This window comes from Myotis brandtii, unplaced genomic scaffold, assembly GCF_000412655.1.
Source record: "Myotis brandtii unplaced genomic scaffold, ASM41265v1 scaffold96, whole genome shotgun sequence".
NCBI classification, from domain to species: domain Eukaryota; kingdom Metazoa; phylum Chordata; class Mammalia; order Chiroptera; family Vespertilionidae; genus Myotis; species Myotis brandtii.
In genome coordinates, this window is record NW_005371972.1 from 674,772 (window position 1) to 692,813 (window position 18,042).

Consider the following 18,042-nt stretch of genomic DNA (forward strand, 5'->3'; position numbering starts at 1 on the left):
TATTGTTATTTGTTGTTGTTACTCGCTGTCATTGTTGAGGCTGAAAGTCTCTCCTGCCTCAGGGAGCGGACTTGACCCCTGCTGACCCCCACCCTCGGCCGCCTTGGCTGCAGTCATCCCAGTCTGTGCCCGGAAGTGCAGCGGTTCGCTTCCTCAGCCAATCTTCCCATCCCAGCACCCTGCAGGGTGGGCCAGAGGTCTGACCTCACAGAGATTAGGTGAACTCCTGTGGCGGTCAGGCCCCCCGTGAGGCAGTGATGGTGCAGCGTAGCTCCCGGCCCGAGGGACAGCGAGGTGACTGGAGCACCCACAGGTGCACGGAGACCGTGGCCCCTGCCGTGGGCTCCTGGGTTTGAATCTGGACAAGCCCGTGAGAGCCTGAGGCCACCATCCTGGGCCTGTTCCCTCCTCTCATGGAGGGGACAGGGGAGCAGCCAGGGAGTGTGTGCTGGCTCAGGTTAAGGGTCCAGCTCGGCACCTGGGCCCAGGAGGGGGCTGAATCTCACCCCCAGCTGGGCTGTGGCAGCTCAGAGCAGGGCAGAGTCCTTGGACGAGAGGCAGGACCCCGGGCAGCCATGAGCCGAGTCGCAGCGCTGAGCAGAGGGGCGGAGGGCACAGGGTCAGCCCTCAGCTGGACCCTCGGCTTGTCACAGGTTACCTAGGACGCTGGTATTCGTCTGTCTTTGTCACTGAGGGGTCTGGGACAACCCCATGGGGCCTTCATATCCCTGCCATCAGCACGCTTCTGCTTCTGACATTGGACAAAAGAGTGCTTTGTTCTTGGAAGCAGTGTGGAGGGTGTGTAGACGTTTAAAAACCCCACTCTTTTTAAAGCATGAGAGGGGGGATCTTAGAGGGACTCTGGACTCAACTGTCTGGTTCACAGCCTCGCTCTGCTACTTATTACATGAGACTTTGGGCAAGTTCCGTAACCTCTCTGGGCCTCAGTGTCCGCATCTGTAACGGGTGGGGAACGTCTGGCCCGCGGGCCTGGGAAATCATTTGGTCTGGCCCTGCCAAGGCATTAGGGGTGAGTGAATTAAATGATCAAATATAGCAGGCTAATTTTTAAGTTGATCATTTTATATGGCCCAAGAATGATATTATAAATATCCAAATGGCAGAAAAAAAGGTCCCCCACCCCTGCTCTATAACATGGGATGGTGGTAGCAGCTTCTACATAGAGTAAATGAGATCATCCAGACTCAATGCGTGTTAGCTCTTCTTATCACGACTTAGGGATGCAGGCTTTTAAAAACAAAAGGCCGGCTTGTCAAATGTGTAATCCCCCGTTTGTAATCTGGTGTACGTTGTTATACCAGGTACACCTGAGCTCCGAGAGCCATGTGTTCATTCCGGAGTGGGGGTTTTATCTTGGGGGACAGTCTGTGAAAGGCCAGTGATCCCCTGAAATTGTACAGGGCAGTGCCTAGACCCCTAATGGTAGGCTGGATAATGAAATTATTAATGAATACTTCCCCCCCCCGAGCGCTCTCTCTCTCCCTCCCTCTCTCTCTCTCTCTCTCTCTCTCTCTCTCTCTTTCACACACACACACACACACACACACACACACACACACACACATCCTCCTCCCAATCCAGAACCCGTGATTGTGTCACCTAATATGGTAAAAGGCCTTTGCAGAGTCACGTTATGTAAGAGGCAGGCAGGAGGGTCCCTCAGAGAGGAAGGATGGAGCCGAGGTCGGAATCCGAATGGAGCGCTTTGAAGCGGGGGAGGTGGGGCAGGAATGCAGGGGCCTCTGGAAGTTGAAGAGGCCAGGGGATGGGTTCCCCGACCCCTCTGGAAGGAATGCAGCCTGTCTACACCTGGCTTTTAGGCTTCTGGCCTCCAGAACTGAAAGGGAATGACTTGACGTTGCTTTAAGCCACTACGTTTGTGGTCATTTGTCACAGCAGCACAGGAAACAGATAGAGCCCTTGTCAGGGGAGGGTCCGTAGTTTTCTTATGATGCAGGAAGGGAAGACTGGATATTGGGAACCACGAGCAGGCGGCCTGGAATACCAGGCACCTCCTTCTCCCTCGCCCTCCAGCACAGGCGGAGAAGGAAAGATCCGGAGTGCACTGTGCCCTGCAGGCGATATCGCACCTCAGCCCGCCCTCTCTGGCACACCTCCTATCTCTGGCGCACCCTCGGGAGGTCATTGCCTTTCCAGCACTTCACTGGCCCCAATTGGCACTTATGGGTCAGAATGCAGAGAGGAAGGCCGGCTGAGAGGTGCCCTCTGGAGCCCCTGAGAAATCATTGGCACCTCAGAAGTTTCACCGGGGCTTATCTGTAGAGGATTGTCTGCAAGGAAAGTAAAAGGAGCCCTGGCTGCTTTGGCTCAGTGGATAGAGTCTTTGCCTGCGGACTGAAGGGTCCCGGGTTCGATTCCAGCCAAGGACACATGCCCAGGTTGCAGGCTCAATCCCCAGTAGGGGGCGTGCAGGAGGCAGCCAATCAGTGATTCCCTCTCATCATTGATGTTTCTCTCTCTCTCTCTCTTCCTTTCTGAAATCAATAAAAAAACATTTTTTTTAAAAAAGAAAGAAAGCACAAGGAGTCTTTTTCAGTTCCAGGAGACTTTAGGGTTAATGTTGGGGCTAGGGTTTAGGGTTTGGGTTATGCAAATGTCCTCCTTCCCTCGGTGCGGTGCGCCATGCTTGGGCACTTACTGTATACCAGCACTGGACAGTTAACATGGATAAAACATTCACTTTTCAACCCTGTGAAGGGGATTCTGTCTGTCTAATCATCACTGACAGAGAGGGGGTTAATTCCTGGGGGGACCCTGGGGTTCCAGGAGCACCCCCTCAAGGCTGCTGGGAGCAACAAGGGAGAAGACAGTGAAGCGCTGGCCGTGCTGTGGAGGCCGTGAGCACTTGGCCGAGGGCAGTTCTTGTTGTTTTTCCCGAAGTGAAAGAGGTGCCGAGCCCCCCAGAGCAAACCCCGCTCTCCTCGGCCTGTCACTCCCCTCCCCCTCTCCTGCAGGCTGCCATGTTTTAGCCTCAATTCCAGTTTTATGATTAAACACCCCAGCGTCAATTATTTACAATACTTCCAGATGAATATCAGGGTTGCAGAGGCCTGAGTGAGTCACATGGGGGAAGCTGATATTTATGGAGGGGAAAGGACACGAAGGAAAATAAGGAACTCTACCTCCTGCCCACGGAGACCAAGGTCAGCCTCGAAAAGGCTTCCTGCAGCCGGGGCGTGGGGAGGGGGCTCTCCCTGGGCATGGGGGGATGGAGAGGCATGGGAGTGGGGGGACTGACAGCGTGCTAGCTCTGGAGCCAGACAAATCTAGCTTGAATCTTTGCTATGTCATTCGCTGTGTGACTTTGAGCAGGTATCTTAACTTCTCTGAACTTCAGTTTCCTCATCTGTGAAATGGAGGTTATTCTAGAAACTTTCTCATTAGGGTTCTTGGGAAATTTAAATGTGATATGAAATAATAAACTTAAAATATAATCCTATTAAATAAATCTTGGTAATAAGCATTAATCCACATATATAAAATATGCTGATTTTCCAAATAAGTAAAATTATTAATGAGCCCTTGCCGGCTTGGCTCAGTGGATAGAGCATTGCGGCCTGCGGACTGAAGGGTCCCAGGTTCAATTCCGGCCAAGGGCACATGCCTGGGTTATGGGCTTGTTCCCCAGTGGAGGGCATGCAGGAGGCAGCCGATAAATGATTCTCTCTCATCATTGATATTTCTCTCTCTCTCTCTCCTTCTCCCTTCCTCTCTGAAATCAATAAAGAAATAAAATAAATTATTAATGATCATAAATGCATGGAAAGCACAGTGCCTGGCCCTTGGTCAGCACTTAGGAGAAGGGTAAATGTTGTTGCTACCATCCCAAAATGAAAAAAGAATTGGGTGTGACAAGTGGCTTCCTAAACATTGGAAGCAGGAGGAGGCTGGGGGCTCGAGAAAGCAGCTCTGGCTAAAATGCTTCAAGTAGAAATTGGAGGGAGAAAGGGGGAGGGGGGCAGGGAGAGGGCGGGACGAGGTCAGCTGTGTGCCAACAGGGCTCCTGGCAGAAGGTTTGTTAGCCACTTCTATGGCGGCACCGTCGCCGTGGCTGGAAAAGAACATGTCCAGATATGGGCAGGATAAACTTTCTCCAACCGTGTGCTAATCTCCAGAATCAGGGCCGGCCGGCAGAGGCCTGGGAACAGGGAGGGCCCTTCGCCCAGGACCCAGCGGCGCAGAGGTCCGCCGGTCATCTCCACACCCGCTAGCTTCGGTTAAACCCCCTCACCCAAGGACCACGTAAGCGTCTGGCTTGTTTTGTCCGAGGGCCGGGGAGCTGTCGTTCTGAGCCATCGGGAAGCGGGGTGCCTGTGGATGCAGCCTGGGAACGCGTGCCTTTTATCCCAGTTTCATCCCGGCCAAGAGCGAGTGCGAACTTGGCTCAGGCGCAGGACCCTGGGTTAAAGTGTAAACCGGGCAGAGGAGGGCGGCTCGCCCAGCCCCCCTCCAGCCTGGCCACTGGGGCAATGGGTGCAAAAGTGATTGGTTTGATCAGGATGAAGGAACTGGGCCCAACTAAACCCGCCATCGGGTCAGCAAACAGTCTTAGTGGGCCGGGCACCCCGGGAAGGTGTGAACAGGAACGCTGCCTGCATGCATTTCCTGTAACCTCTGAGCCCGCACACGGTGGCTGAGAGCAACACACATTTATTCTCCTGCGGTTCCGGGGGCGGGAGCCCACACACAGTCAGTTCCATGGCAGGACCAGTTCCTTCTGGGGGCCCTAGGGGCCCCGTGCACCCCTCGGTTCACGGCCCCTCCTCTGGTCTCGCCAGCCTCTTGCTTCCATCACGTGTCGTACGTCCTCCTCCCTCTTATGAAGACACTTGGAATAACAATAAGTGGACCCACCTGGATAACCCCAGCTACTCTGCCCATCTCAAGATCCTTCATTCATCGCATCTGAAAAGTCCCTTTTGCCCCGTAAAGTACCCGTCAGGATGCCAGGGACTAGGATCTGGATGGCTTTGGGGGCCATGACTCAGCCCACCACATGCCTTTTCCCAAATTCTGAGAAACACAGGGTGGTGAGTGGCAAATATCTCTGAGCTGGACCCCAGATTCTTCTTTGCCCCCAGTGTGAATGGCCTCGAATCAGCCCCTCACCCCGTCCCGGCCTCTTTAAGAATGGAGGGGTGCTCGCCGCCCTCCACACGTCTGTCGTCAGCTGGCCCATTTAGAGCAGGCACCCGGCGATTCCCCTGAATGCATTCACTGACTGCTTTCAGCCCCCTGTCCCTGCCTCAGGGCCTTTGCGCAGGCTCCCTCCACCTAGAATGCCCTTCTCCCAGGTTTCCGTATGGTTCCTCCTCGCCTCCTGCGGGTCTTTGCTCAGACATCTTTGCTCGGTGGCTGTGTTTTCTGACCATCATATTTAAAATCACCGCTTCCGGCACCGCCTCCCGCCTCCCCAGCACCATCTTTTCCCTCCAGCCTGACCTTCTCTAGGATGTTCTCCAGGCTGGTTCTCGGTGAGCTCCGTGGGGACAGGCCTTCTATCTGTTTGGGCCATTCTTCTCTCCCCAGCGTTGGAGCACGTGGCAGGTGGCAGGTGCTCAGTTAATATTCTGTTGAGTGAATGAATAAATACCTGAATCTTAAAACTTTGACCTCGTTACGCGTAACAACCCAGCGAGGTAGATCCCGGTCCCATTCCGCTCTCACAGATGAGCGACGGAGGCTGGAGGAGGTAGGAATGAAGTTGTCTCTGTAGCCATTCAGGGGCAGAGCTGGGCTAGGCATGCAGCCTCCTGCAAGGCGCCCACACCGGGCTTGCCTCCCCGTGGGGGGCGGGTGGAGTCCTTGCTCACATTTCAGCTCCCCCTCTGCCCTTTTCTACTTTTTGCTGCAAAATGCCTCTTGGGGAGGAGGGACCAAATGAATTAAGTCGGTGTCCAGGCCTGCTGCCCAAGGACAGTGCCGTGTCCGGACGATGCCCAGGGCACAGGAGCCTGACAAGCAGCCAATGCGCTGACCAGGGTGCCTCCAGCCTCAACTCCTGCCTCCCAGACTCTGGCCTGAGCCTCAGGCCTGGTCCTCTGGTCCCTGGAAGGTCCCGGTGCCCAGAGGCAGCCTTGGTGGCCAGATCATGTGGCCAAGCTTTGTTACAGGGGTTGGCCCTGCCTTGGTTTAGCTAAGCTTGTCCGGAAGGCTGGGGTTCTGTTGCCCCCAGGATGAGGAAGTTCCAAACAGGAGATTCTGTGCACAGGGCACCCCTTAGAAGCTGTGAGGCCTGGGGCAAGGTCCTACCTCTCTGCCCCGTGTGTCAGTGATAACACGGACAAAGGTGAGGCTGAAACAAGCTAACGTGGGCAAAGGACTCAATGTGAGCCTGGCACGCAGTCATGTGAAAAGCACTCAGCATGAGCCTGGCTCGCAGTCGGCGTCCAGACAATAGTGGCAGGTATTTCTGTTGCTGAGCAGATGCGGGGCCAGCAGGCTGGGCCGGGTGGCGGTCAGCGCCTGGGCTCAGCTGCTCAGCCCAGCTTGCCAGACGGAGAGGCCACTGGTGGCTCATCCCCGGGCCTGGAGGAGGATCGAGGGGTCAGAGTCACTCTGAGTTGACGGTGACAGGAGCCCTGGCTGCTGCCCTGCACCCGTGAGCACCAGCGGGGAGCGCACAGAGATGTCACATTTCCCGAGAAACACTGAAAGGGGCTGGAGACAGGGTGCCCGGTGCCGGGCTTCTCAATAGGGTCACCTGCCGGCCACCAGCTCAGAGAAAGACATCAACTGTCAAACTTCCAAAGAAAAGATCCCTAATTTGTTTCCGGCTCCTGGTCTTCAGAGGGACTATGTCCTCCTTAACTTCTCCAGCGCTTCTGTGGGTCAGCCAGGAGCCCCGAGCTGCAGGGCCTGAACCCCTCACCCAGGCTGGGCGGGGAGGCTGCCTCTTAGCTCTGCAGTGTCTTAGCCTGAGCCCTTCCCCCTGGAATACCCTCGTCTCCTCCTACCCCACACTCCACCCAAGGACGTGTACACGTACCTCCAGGCCCTGCGAAGCTGCTGGTCTTACCTTCCTGCCCCCCACCCCCCTCACTAGACCGTGTCGCTCTGTCTGTGGACTTGTTACTGGGCCCCGCTTCAGCAGTACTGCTTCGTGGTTAAGAGCGCGGGTTTTAGGATCAGACATGCTTGATCTCTGCTTGTACAGGCTGTGTGGCCTTAGACAAGTAGCTTTACCTCTCTGAACCTCACCTATAAAATAGAACTAATAGCTATTAAACGATTATACTCGGGAGGAGCTCCATGGAGGGTCTGGCAAAGTCAGTGTTCACCGCACGCTCACTCTTACCCGATGTTGCCTTCCCTTCTGTGAGTGAGGGTCACCTGTCTTCCCCTTGGACTTAAAAGCATGTCTCACGCACCTGTGTGCCCCCCAGAGTCCCCGGCACACAGTAGGGGCCCAGGAATTGTTGGGATCAAACTCTTTAAAAAGCCATTTTAAAAGAAGTGCACACCTGCCTGCCCTCGTGTGTTCGTGATCAAGTGTCTCTGAGGATAAACTGTGCCATGTTCATTTCTGGCCTGTGTGTCCTGCCCAGAGAGCGGCCCACGGGGACTCGGCTTTGTGGGAGCTGGTGTGGTGCCAGGGACAGGAGGTGGACATCCTCGCCGGCTAGATGTGATTGTGAACCTTGACTGCTGCTTCCAGCTGTGTGACCCAAGGCCAATCGACCTCTCTGAGACTCGAGGCAGGGGGCTACTCATTTCCGAAGGGTGGCTGTGAGGGTGGGATGAGTTTGTGGTCTGATTCAGGGTCTCAGTTGCTGCCGATTTCTTTCTTGTTACGGCTGCTGCTTCTATTACAATCACACGTTGCTTAATGACAGGGTAGGTCCTGAGAAATGTGTGGTCCTTGTGCGAACATCACAGAGGCACTGACACAAACCTGGATGGTGCAGCCCACTCCACACCTAGGCCGTAAGGTGCAGCTTACTGATCCTAGGCTACAGCCTGTACAGCAGGTTCCTGGACTGAATACTGCAGGCCATGCAGCAGTGGTATCTGTGTATCCAAGCATAACTAAACATGAAAAGCTATAGTAAAGAGATAAAACGGTACAGCTGTGCGGAGACTGACTGCGATTGGAGCCTGCAGGACTGGAAGATGCCGGGGAGTCAGTGAGTGAGTGGGAAGGCCTAGGGCAGACTTTATCACTCTGTCCCACAAGTCCTCCCCGGCTTCCTTCCGACAGGGTCAGAGAACACAGAGCTGTCAACGCTGCCCCATGAGCAGGGATGTGGGCTGGGTGGGAATATCGAGGAGAAACTGGCTGGGGGAGACGCCGATCACCATAACAGTGACTGTCAGGAGGGAGTGACGGTGGCCTGAGGGTCAGCAGGAATGAGAAACCAGGACGAAGGGTAAGGAACACAGGGACTGTCATGGCCACGTGGGTGGCTACTGCCTGTCGGAGCAGTGGTCAGATCAAGGAACTTTGTGGTGGTTCAGGAAAAAGAGGGAGGGTGTTAACACGGAGAGAGTGTAGAACCGAGGACCCACTGTTTTGACTTTGGAAATTTGTTTTGGGTTCCCCTGGCCCTGTCTTATATAATAAAAGGCTAATATGCAAATAGACTGAACCGTGGAACAACCAGACAACCAAACAACCAGTCACTATGACATGCGCTGACCACCAGGGGGCATGTGCAGAACATGGCAGGCGTTGGCCGCAGCGGGATGGTGGAGCAGGTGAGTGGGGGTGCCAGACCAAGGCGGGGCACCAGTCACTATCATCAGGGCGAGCCTCTGGTGGTTATTGAAAATTCTTTGCTCCCACATGCTGCGGTCCCACCCAGCGCTGGCCCCACTCACACTGCTGCCGGCGCCAGAGCCACTGCTCACACCCACTGCTGGTGCCTGGTGCCAGTCCCGATCACTTGGCACCATCATCGGGTGTGTGCGGTGGCTGCCGGCCTGATCGCCCCTGAGGGTTCTCCACCTCCCCCTGCTCCTGAGGGGAAATCAGGGCAACAGCTGCTGCTGGCGCCGGCCCCAATCGCTCCGCGCCATCAGCGGTTGCAAGCGGGGCTGGCACCGTCAGCTCGTGGGAGCGGCGGGAGGGGGGGCGGAGGCGAAATAAAACTATCTCTGCTTTACACCATTACAACCTGACAATGTTTCCAACGTCCAGGGACAGGCTGGCCCCACAGGGAAAGGGAAAACTCTTACTGGAGTGGCCGTGGCGCTTCATACTGGTTAAGGTGCTCCTGTGGGCCTGAGTCCGTGTACAGGACCTTAGGTCCTCAACAGAGCACCTACAGCCGGGTCCTGAAGCCCATCAGCCGGGCCTGGGGGCTGCAGCGCCCTCTGAACATGCAGCGCTGGGGGACGGGCTCCTCTGGGAGGAAACAGGTCAGTGGCTGAGGGACTGGGGTGCAATCTGTGCGCTCAGAATTGAGGTGCTGTGAGCGGGAGGGAGTCTACTGCCAAGCTCCAGACACTGCTCCCGTCAGAGGAAAAATCCCCCTGAACCACATAGCCTTCATTTCCCAGCAGAAATTCAGTAATCCCGTGGGACCACCGTCGAATATGCGGTCTGTGGTTGACGGAAACCTTGTTACGTGGCGCGTGACTGCACCGTTCCTACTGCTGTCAGCCCTCTGCCTTGCAGATTACTTAACAGCCTTCTTTTTCCCATGGCTCCCGGCTCAGGCTGCCCCTCCCACCCCCTTCATGATTCATTCGCACGGGGCTTGCACTGCTCCCGTGAGCACAATCCACAAGAACCTGTTCTGATGGAACAGGAACCTGACACCCTTTGACCTTGGCTCTTGGGGATGTGGCCTGAAACTCCCTCACTGCACAGCGGCAGCGGCAGCAGCTGGGAGCCTGTCCCCCGGCCCCACGCCCTCCCTGCTGCCTGGGACTGGAACTTGGTGACAAAAGTGATTGTGGGCTGAGCCTTGGCCGAGAGGGCCCCGCTGAATCCTTCCTTTGTGGTGGGAACGCAGCGCAGCCGGTTGGTTCCCTGTGAATGAATGGAGCGGGGATCCCTTTCCCAGTTATGCAGCTTGGCAGGAAGCGGTTGGGGCGCAGGGAGAATGGTCAAGGAGCTTCTTTGTCGCGGGGGCTGGTCACGCTGCCAGACACCTCGACTGCCGAGAGCTCCTCCCCCAAAGCCAGCTGGGGCTGAGCCCACGCCTCTGGGACTGTGTCTTCCAGGGCCACAGGACAGAGAGCTCAGTGGCCATGTGAGGTCTAAACCATGTTCTAAAGAATGTCTGGGACTCAGCGAGAAGGGGGCAGAGCTGCTTTCTCTTGTTGGATTTTATTTAAATCAGTGTCTTTACTTTAGGTTCATAGAGACTCCGGTTCAGGTGCGGGCAGGCAGTGAGGACCCACATGGATCTCAGCCATTTGTAGTACTCTGATGGCCAGAGCTGTGGCTACCTTCCCCGGGACACAGCCCCTCCTCATCCCCCCTGACCCCCCCAAAATAAAAATCCCTGCTGGCTCTGATTGGCCAGAGACATGCCTGGGAGCAGAGATAACAGCTGCCAGTGGGAGTGGCGGGCTCACAGCTCTCCCACTCCTGCTGACTTCTACCTGAGAAGGTGCGGGAACCGCTGAAAACCTCCAACCCACCAGGGAATAGTGATAGGGTCACCTTCTCGGGTCAGAATGGAAATCGCATTTCATCTGGGCACCTTGCCCATGCTGCTGGGAAATCATTTGCATATGATTAGGTTTCGGGATCCAGGTTCTCATAAAAATTAGCTCCCTCCCCTCCTCTCCCCCTCGGTGCCAACCTTGAACTTGGAATTTCCCTCAATTCGCATGGGACATGGGTTAAACCGTTTTAACTCGCCTGATAGTCATTCATTTATTCATTCCAATTACAGACAGTGAGTAGGTAGCTGTTACGTTCCCAACACACGGTGCGGGATACTGGGCACACAGAGATGAAGATAGACAGACAAGAGCATTCTTTCAGGGAGTTCACGCTCCAGTAGGGGAGACGGCGAGCCACAGAGCAAGACTATGTAGGTTGTGAGGGAATGCCATCCACCCCAGGAAGGGATATCATCAAGAACTGAGGCCTGGGGTGAGCGAGCGGGCATTGATGTAGAGTGGTCAAGGCAGTCCTTGCTGAGGTGGCAGCATTTGAGCTGAGAGAGAAAGTAGCAAAGAAGCCAAACAGAAGAGACAGATGGAACAGCCAGTGCAAAGGCCCTGGGGCAGGACCTGCTTGGTGGGTGCGGGATACTGGGCACACAGAGATGAAGAAGACAGAGAGGAGCGTTCTTTCAGGGAGTTCACGCTCCAGTAGGGGAGACGGTGAGCCACAGAGCGAGACTATGTAGGTTGTGAGGGAATGCCATCCACCCCAGGAAGGGATATCATCAAGAACTGGGGCCTGGGGTGAGCGAGCGGGCATTGATGTAGAGTGGTCAAGGCAGTCCTTGCTGAGGTGGCAGCATTTGAGCTGAGAGAGAAAGTAGCAAAGAAGCCAAACAGAAGAGACAGATGGAACAGCCAGTGCAAAGGCCCTGGGGCAGGACCTGCTTGGTGTGACTGAGACACAGAACAGAGGCCGCTGAGGGTTGGCGAGCCAGGAGATGAGGTGTGAGAGAGGCAGGAGCCCAATCCAACGGGGTGGGATTTGAAGACCGTAGCAGAGGAGTTTGGATTTTATGCTAAGAGGAGTGGAAAGACATGAATGGGCTTTTGGAAACTCCTATCACAGAAGAGAGATGCAAAGTTTAAGGAATAATAAGTCAAAACCCATGTACCCTCCACTATTCCCCTCCCCACCACCATGTCTCACTCCCCCAGGGAGGGAGCTGTTATCCTGAATTTTAGTTTATCATCTTTGCCTTCCTTCCCAATGTTACAAAAGTGGACCAATCTATGGTTTGGGTGTGCCTGGTTCTGAACTTCATGTAAACGGAATCTTGCTGCGTGTATGCAGTTTGCTTTTCTGTTCAACGTCACGTGTGTGAGAATGGTCCGTGTTGGCACGTGTAACTGCCGTTTGTCGTTTTCACTGCTGCCTAGTACTCCACTGGGCAACACTGTCACGGCTCATCCTTTCTCCTGGGACATGACCTTACTTGATTTTCTAACGTTGAACCACCCCTACATTTGGGGGACAAACCCAATTTCATTTGTGACGTAATATCTTGTTTTTAAAAGCTTTGCTGGATTCTGTTTGCTGAAATTTCGTTCAGGACCTTGGTTTCTAGGCGTGGGGGTCAGACCGGCCTGCCATTTCCCTTTCTTGCCTCGTCCGGTTTTGGTTTTGGTATCAAGGTTATACGTGCCGCCATCATATGACCTGGGGGAGTGTTCCCTCTTCTTTTAACCTCTGGAGCACGTATACGATGGTGACGTAATATCTTGTTTTTAAAAACATTGCTGCATTCTGTTTGCTGAGATTTCGTTCAGGACCTTGGTTTCTAGGCATGGGGGTCAGACCGGCCTGCCATTTCCCTTCTTGCCTCGTCCGGTTTTGGTTTTGGTATCAAGGTTATATGTGCTGCCATCATATGACCTGGGGGAGTGTTCCCTCTTCTTTTAACCTCTGGAGCACGTATACGATGGATAAAACCATGGGAGGGTTTGGTAAATGTAGCCACCATGTGGTTATCCTTCTGCAACCCCACCTCTCTGGTACAGAATCTTGGCTTCTTTGGGTACAACCTTCCTGGCACGTACCCCTACCCAAACCCATGCTCTAACTCCCAAAAAACAAAGAAAACGCTCGTCTCCCCGGTGAGCGCCTCACACTGGGATGCTCACAGCTGACTTATGACGCTCCTCTGGTTTCTTACAGGCGGGTCCTTGACTCGAGGCTTGAGCATGAAGAGTTGTTTTCAGGCCTTTCTGGAGCCCCCCAGGTAACCACAGGTGAGTGCCTCTCTTAACTGGTTAACGATTTTTCTTGAAAACCCAGGCACAGGGTGAAAAACAAAGGAAACACACGTCTCCCCGTGAGCGCCTCACACTAGGATGCTCACAGCTGACTTACGACGCTCCTCTGGTTTCTCACAGGCGGGTCCTTGACTTGAGGCTTGAGCATGAAGAGTCGTTTTCAGGCCTTTCTGGAGCCCCCCAGGTAACCACAGGTGAGTGCCTCTCTTAACTGGTTAACGATTTTTCTTGAAAACCCAGGCACAGGGTCCCTTACTTAGCCCTAGGATGGCCTTGAACATAAGCCATGGAGGGTCCAACTCCAGGGTCCGGAGGTGAACTTGGTGGAGCTGGGACCCCTCGGGTCCTGACACAGCCCCCAGGCCGTTCTGTTTTAGGAACATGTCAGACGCTATGTGGTCCAAATCCTCTATGCACAAAATTAGCTTCTTTCCATATTTTTCAAAGGGAAAGAACGCCACACTAAATATAACACGGTCAGCGAGCCAGAAACAAGATAAATAGCCAAGCTGCACCTCAGGGAGTGTTCACATCCTGCCCCCACCCCCCAGGCCATCGGGGTCCTGGCTCCAGGGGGCGGTGCAATCGGCCAGCAACCTGAAGCTACCGCTGGACACATAACCCTGCCGTGAGCCCCCAAAACAACATCCTTTATTTCATTTTCCTTTTCAAAAAGCAACACGTGTACATTTCTGTTTGTTTGTTTTTTAAAGTCTCATTTTCCCCGTGAGAAAAAGAAAGGAAAAATCAATCTAATCCCGTCACACAGAGAAAATAACTGTAAACATCATGGTGTGTGTAATCGAGGGTTCTGCAATGTGCTGTGATACGTTAAGTAGCGTTTCTCAACCTCTTTCCCACTGTCCCCTAAGGACTCGTTATAAACTCTCTTTTTGTAATGCTGCCCTCCCCACCGCCATGAAATTTTAAGACCACAGAGGTACTGTCTGTTTATGGACTGTGGAGGGCCACAGACCACTCTAATGTCTAAGTTTATTACACCGTCTCCCAAAACCAAGTTTTTCCCCTTGTGGGTGATCTCACCCCATTCAGAATGCAGACTTTAAATAATATTTATAATAACAAACCTTTCTATAAGAACTTACTACATGTTGGCCACATCCTGTCCTGGGTGCTTTTACTTACCATAACTCCCCTATGATATGAGGGCTAGAGAGCTTATCCCCTTTTCAAAGTTGTGGAAATTGGGGCACAGAGAGGTTAAGTAACTTGTCCACGGTCACACAGCTAGGAAGGTACAGAGCGAGGATCTGAGAGCACAGGCATCCTGGCTCCAAAGTTCACACTTAACCACCAAGCTATGTTGCCTTGCAACTACGCATTCTAATTGTAAAAAAAAATCAAAATACAGAAATAGAGAGTAAAAGGGACACTTCCCAAGGCCCCTCCCTCCCCAGAAGCAATCATTGTTATATATTTGGAATGTGCCCCTCATCTGGGATTTTTACACGCATTTGTAGATATGAAAATGTACTGTCGCTTTTTTATTTTAACATGAGTAAGATCATTCAGTCTTTTTTCTTATATATTCAAATATACGGATCTGTGTACATAGGCTTTTTAAATTAGCATCGCACTGAGCTCACCTTTCTTTTAACCTTGCTCTTGGACTTTAAAATGCATCATTAGTTGCCTGGAGACCGTAATTTAATAAGCGCATGTTTTATTTCACCAGATCCAGGTTATTGGCTACATAAGTCGCTTCTAGCTTCTCACTACTGTGAAGCTATCATGGATATCCTTTCCTTACACATAATTCTTAGAAGTGGGAATTGCAGAACCAAAGGCTCTAAACACTGTTGAAACTTTTGATCCGTAAATGCCAAAATTTACCATCCAGAAAAATTGTATGAAATCGCCCATCCCAACACCCTCACCCACCCTGGGTAGTATCAGTATCGTCTGTTTTCAATCTTTGACAATCTGAGGCCTAGAACGTGTGGATCCTGACGTGTTATCTCTGCCCTGGACTCTCATCTCGGACCAGTTTACTCACTGACCGAATAAGGCAGCGCTTGAATCCTAAGGCCTAGAACGTGTGGATCCTGACATATTATCTCTCATCTCAGGCCAGTTTACTCACTGACCGAATAAGGCAGCGCTTGAATGGAGACTTAACGAGGGGGTGGTGGCCAAAGTGGCCCCGATCGCTGGCTTAATAAACACACCATCAGCCTCCCAGGCACAAGGCCGACCTGCCGGGACCTTAACAGGTGCTCGGTTTGTGGCTTTTCCACCTCCTGCTTCTAGCAAAAGCCTCGAGCTGCACCTCTCCACCACTGCGCCCTCCGCCTCTGCCTGGTCTCAGATCCATTCGGCAGAACCAGGCGTTTCTAGGGCTGCCAACACCTTCCTCCTTCCCCTCGCTGGCCGTGAGCGATATTGTGAGAAACCAGTGCCTTGTGCTTACGGTAGACTGTTCCCAGCTGGTCCCACTCTGTCTGCAGCAGGACCCCTGTGCCCTGCCTGTCACACACATGCACAACTGTGCACATGCACACACACACATAGAGGGTCACACACCATACACATGCGTGCATATGCACATATGTACACACACGTGCACACACAATGTAGCATGTTCAGGGTGCAGGCCCTCTTGTGCCAGTGGGACGTCCGTCTTGCAGAGACTTTCCATACGCCCTCCAGCCCGGCTTAGGACCCCGGCTGCCTAACTGCGCAGCTCCCGTGTTTTCTTCCCACTTACGGTTATTCCTTGTGGACTGCTGGCTGCTGGCCCGGAAGCCCCACCCACCCTTACCTTGCTCACCCGTGTTTCTCTAGTGCCCGGAACACTGCTTAGCGGATGCACAGAAATGTGTTGGGCGGGGAGGGGGAGGAACAGACCTCAAGCTGATGAAGGATGTTATCCCAAATACTTCTAGAGTATTTTCTAACAGAATGGCCAGTTTCAGAGGAAGGCCGTTGTTTAGTGAGAAAATATCTCCGAAGCGTCGGATTTCAAGCAGCCTGGTTATCGTCCTCTGGGGAAGATCGGAAAGAATGCAGGATTGAAAAGGGGGCCTTGCCCATCTAAACATCCGTAAGCTTTGGCTGCCTGCAGAGGCTGCTGCCTCGCGGGATGAACGTATTGAGGAGTGGTCATCAGGGAGCACCGCTTCTTCCTGGATTTTTGGCCGGGTCACTGGTCCGTTGCTACTCACGTCATCTGTGTCTCCTTTGAGCTGAGGAGGGTGGGAATCTTGACTCTGCTTTCATGATGTTTGGAGTCTTGCACTTCCATGCTTGTCAGCCTGACACTGTGAGAGAACAGATAATAGATAAATATCTCTGTCACTCACACACACACACACACACACGTGCGCGCGCGCGCGTGCGCGCGAGCATTGCTTGCTCGTCCTCCTTGGCCCCTGGACGTGTTCCAGGCTAAACCTTCAGGTGACTTGCTCACGTGGCTCACTCGCCCGGCCAGGAAGTGGTGATGGAACCCCAGGACGGCTGGCTGCTCCCTTTAGCACGAGGTCTCTGAGCTGCTTCGAGGGAAGAGGGGCATAGCAGCTAAGGTGCGGACGGTGCAAGCTTCTGTCCCTTTAAGCAAAGGAAAACTCCATGTGGCTGAAGGGACGTGTCTTCATGCGGCCTCTGTTCATTTCATTCCTATGATTCCGCAGACAGTTTCTGAGTCCCTGCTATGTTCAGGCACAGAGATGAGGAAGATATGGTCACAGGAAGAGAGAGACTTGCCACACTCGTTGCTGGGGGCTCGGAGGAGCACACGAAGGGGTAGTCACCCAACTGCAGAAATGCTGCAAGTGGGTGTGCAAAGAAGGGCGAGGTGAGCGATGAGTGGGAGAGGCAGGGCCAGGCCCGGTCAGCTGTGACCCTCATTCTTTTGTGGTTGTTGTTTTGTTAATCCTCACCCATGGATATTTTTCTATTGATTTTTTTTTTTAGAGAGAGAGAGAGTAGAAAGGAGGTGAAGAGATAGAGGTAGAGAGAGAAACATTAATGCGAGAAAGACACATAGACTGGTTGCCTCCCCCATGCGCCTCAACCAGGGCCAGGGATCCAGCTTTCAACAGAGGTACGTGCCCTTGGCCAGAATCAAACCCAGGACCCTGTAGTCCACAGGCCAATGCTCTATCCACTGAGCCAAACTGGCTAGGGCCATGACCCTCATATGAAGAGCCTGGAGTTTCAGCGGCAGGAAATGGGGAGCCGCTGAGGCTGCGGAAGACCCCAGGGGGCTGGCTGCACTGGGTCCCATTGACCGATGCCTGTCGCCCAGGCGATTCTGCTATAGTCATTGATCACGGCTTGTGCATGCCATCGTTCACACGCCTCGCATACTCCTGTGAGTCTTCACTGCACTTCATTTAATTCCACAAGATGTTGGAACGACCCGGAGGCCTGACCTCTCTGGCCTCCTGCAGGCAACGGCCTGGCTGTTCCTTTTGGGGTGGGCGTAGGCGGGGCAGCCTGCCTGGTGTAAGACATCTGGAATGCATCAAAGGCAGCCCAGCCGGAGCCTGGCTCCGTCTCAGTGCTGCTCCCCAACTCCCTCCAGAGCACAGCCGCTGCGCGCTCAAAGGCCTGGTGGATCGCAACTGATTTTCCTCTCCTCTGCTTTCCTTTCAGCTCTGGCCGCAGCTGTCCACACCGATGCCTCGCGTGTGCCTGAGTTCTGCTGTTTTCTTAGTGGGCGCTAGGGATCCTGTTCAGTGCGTTTAGGGGTTTTTGTGGTGGTGGCGGCGGTGGCTGCTTTTTTAATTTATTTTCTTCCTTGGACCCGGGCCCTGCCCTGCCCCCGCTGGCATGATGGCCCAGTCCAAGGCCAACGGCTCACACTACGCGCTGACCGCCATCGGCCTGGGGATGCTGGTCCTGGGGGTCATCATGGCCATGTGGAACCTGGTGCCGGGGTTCAGCTCCGGCGAGAAGCCCACAGCCCAGGGCAACAAGACGGAGATAGGCAGCGGCATTCTCAAGAGCAAGACGTTCTCCGTGGCCTACGTGCTGGTGGGGGCTGGGGTGATGCTGCTGCTGCTCTCCATCTGCCTGAGCATCCGGGACAAGCGGAAGCAGCGGCAGGGCGAGGAGATGGCGCACATCCAGCACCTGCCGGGGCCTGAGCCG

The 18,042-nt window shown here is 53.9% G+C and overlaps 1 protein-coding gene across 1 annotated transcript in view; it reads left to right on the plus strand.

Moving 5' to 3' along the window:
- Positions 1-3,166: 3,166 nt before the first annotated feature.
- The window catches only part of TMEM51 (transmembrane protein 51), an 18,340-nt gene continuing 3,464 nt past the window's right edge, over positions 3,167-18,042 (plus strand). Inside the window, exons 1-3 of the mRNA XM_014533297.1 lie at positions 3,167-3,185; positions 13,045-13,118; positions 17,545-18,038. Coding sequence (XP_014388783.1) covers positions 17,722-18,038 — 317 coding nt within the window. The 5' untranslated portion in view covers positions 3,167-3,185; positions 13,045-13,118; positions 17,545-17,721. The remainder of the gene's footprint in view (positions 3,186-13,044; positions 13,119-17,544; positions 18,039-18,042) is intronic.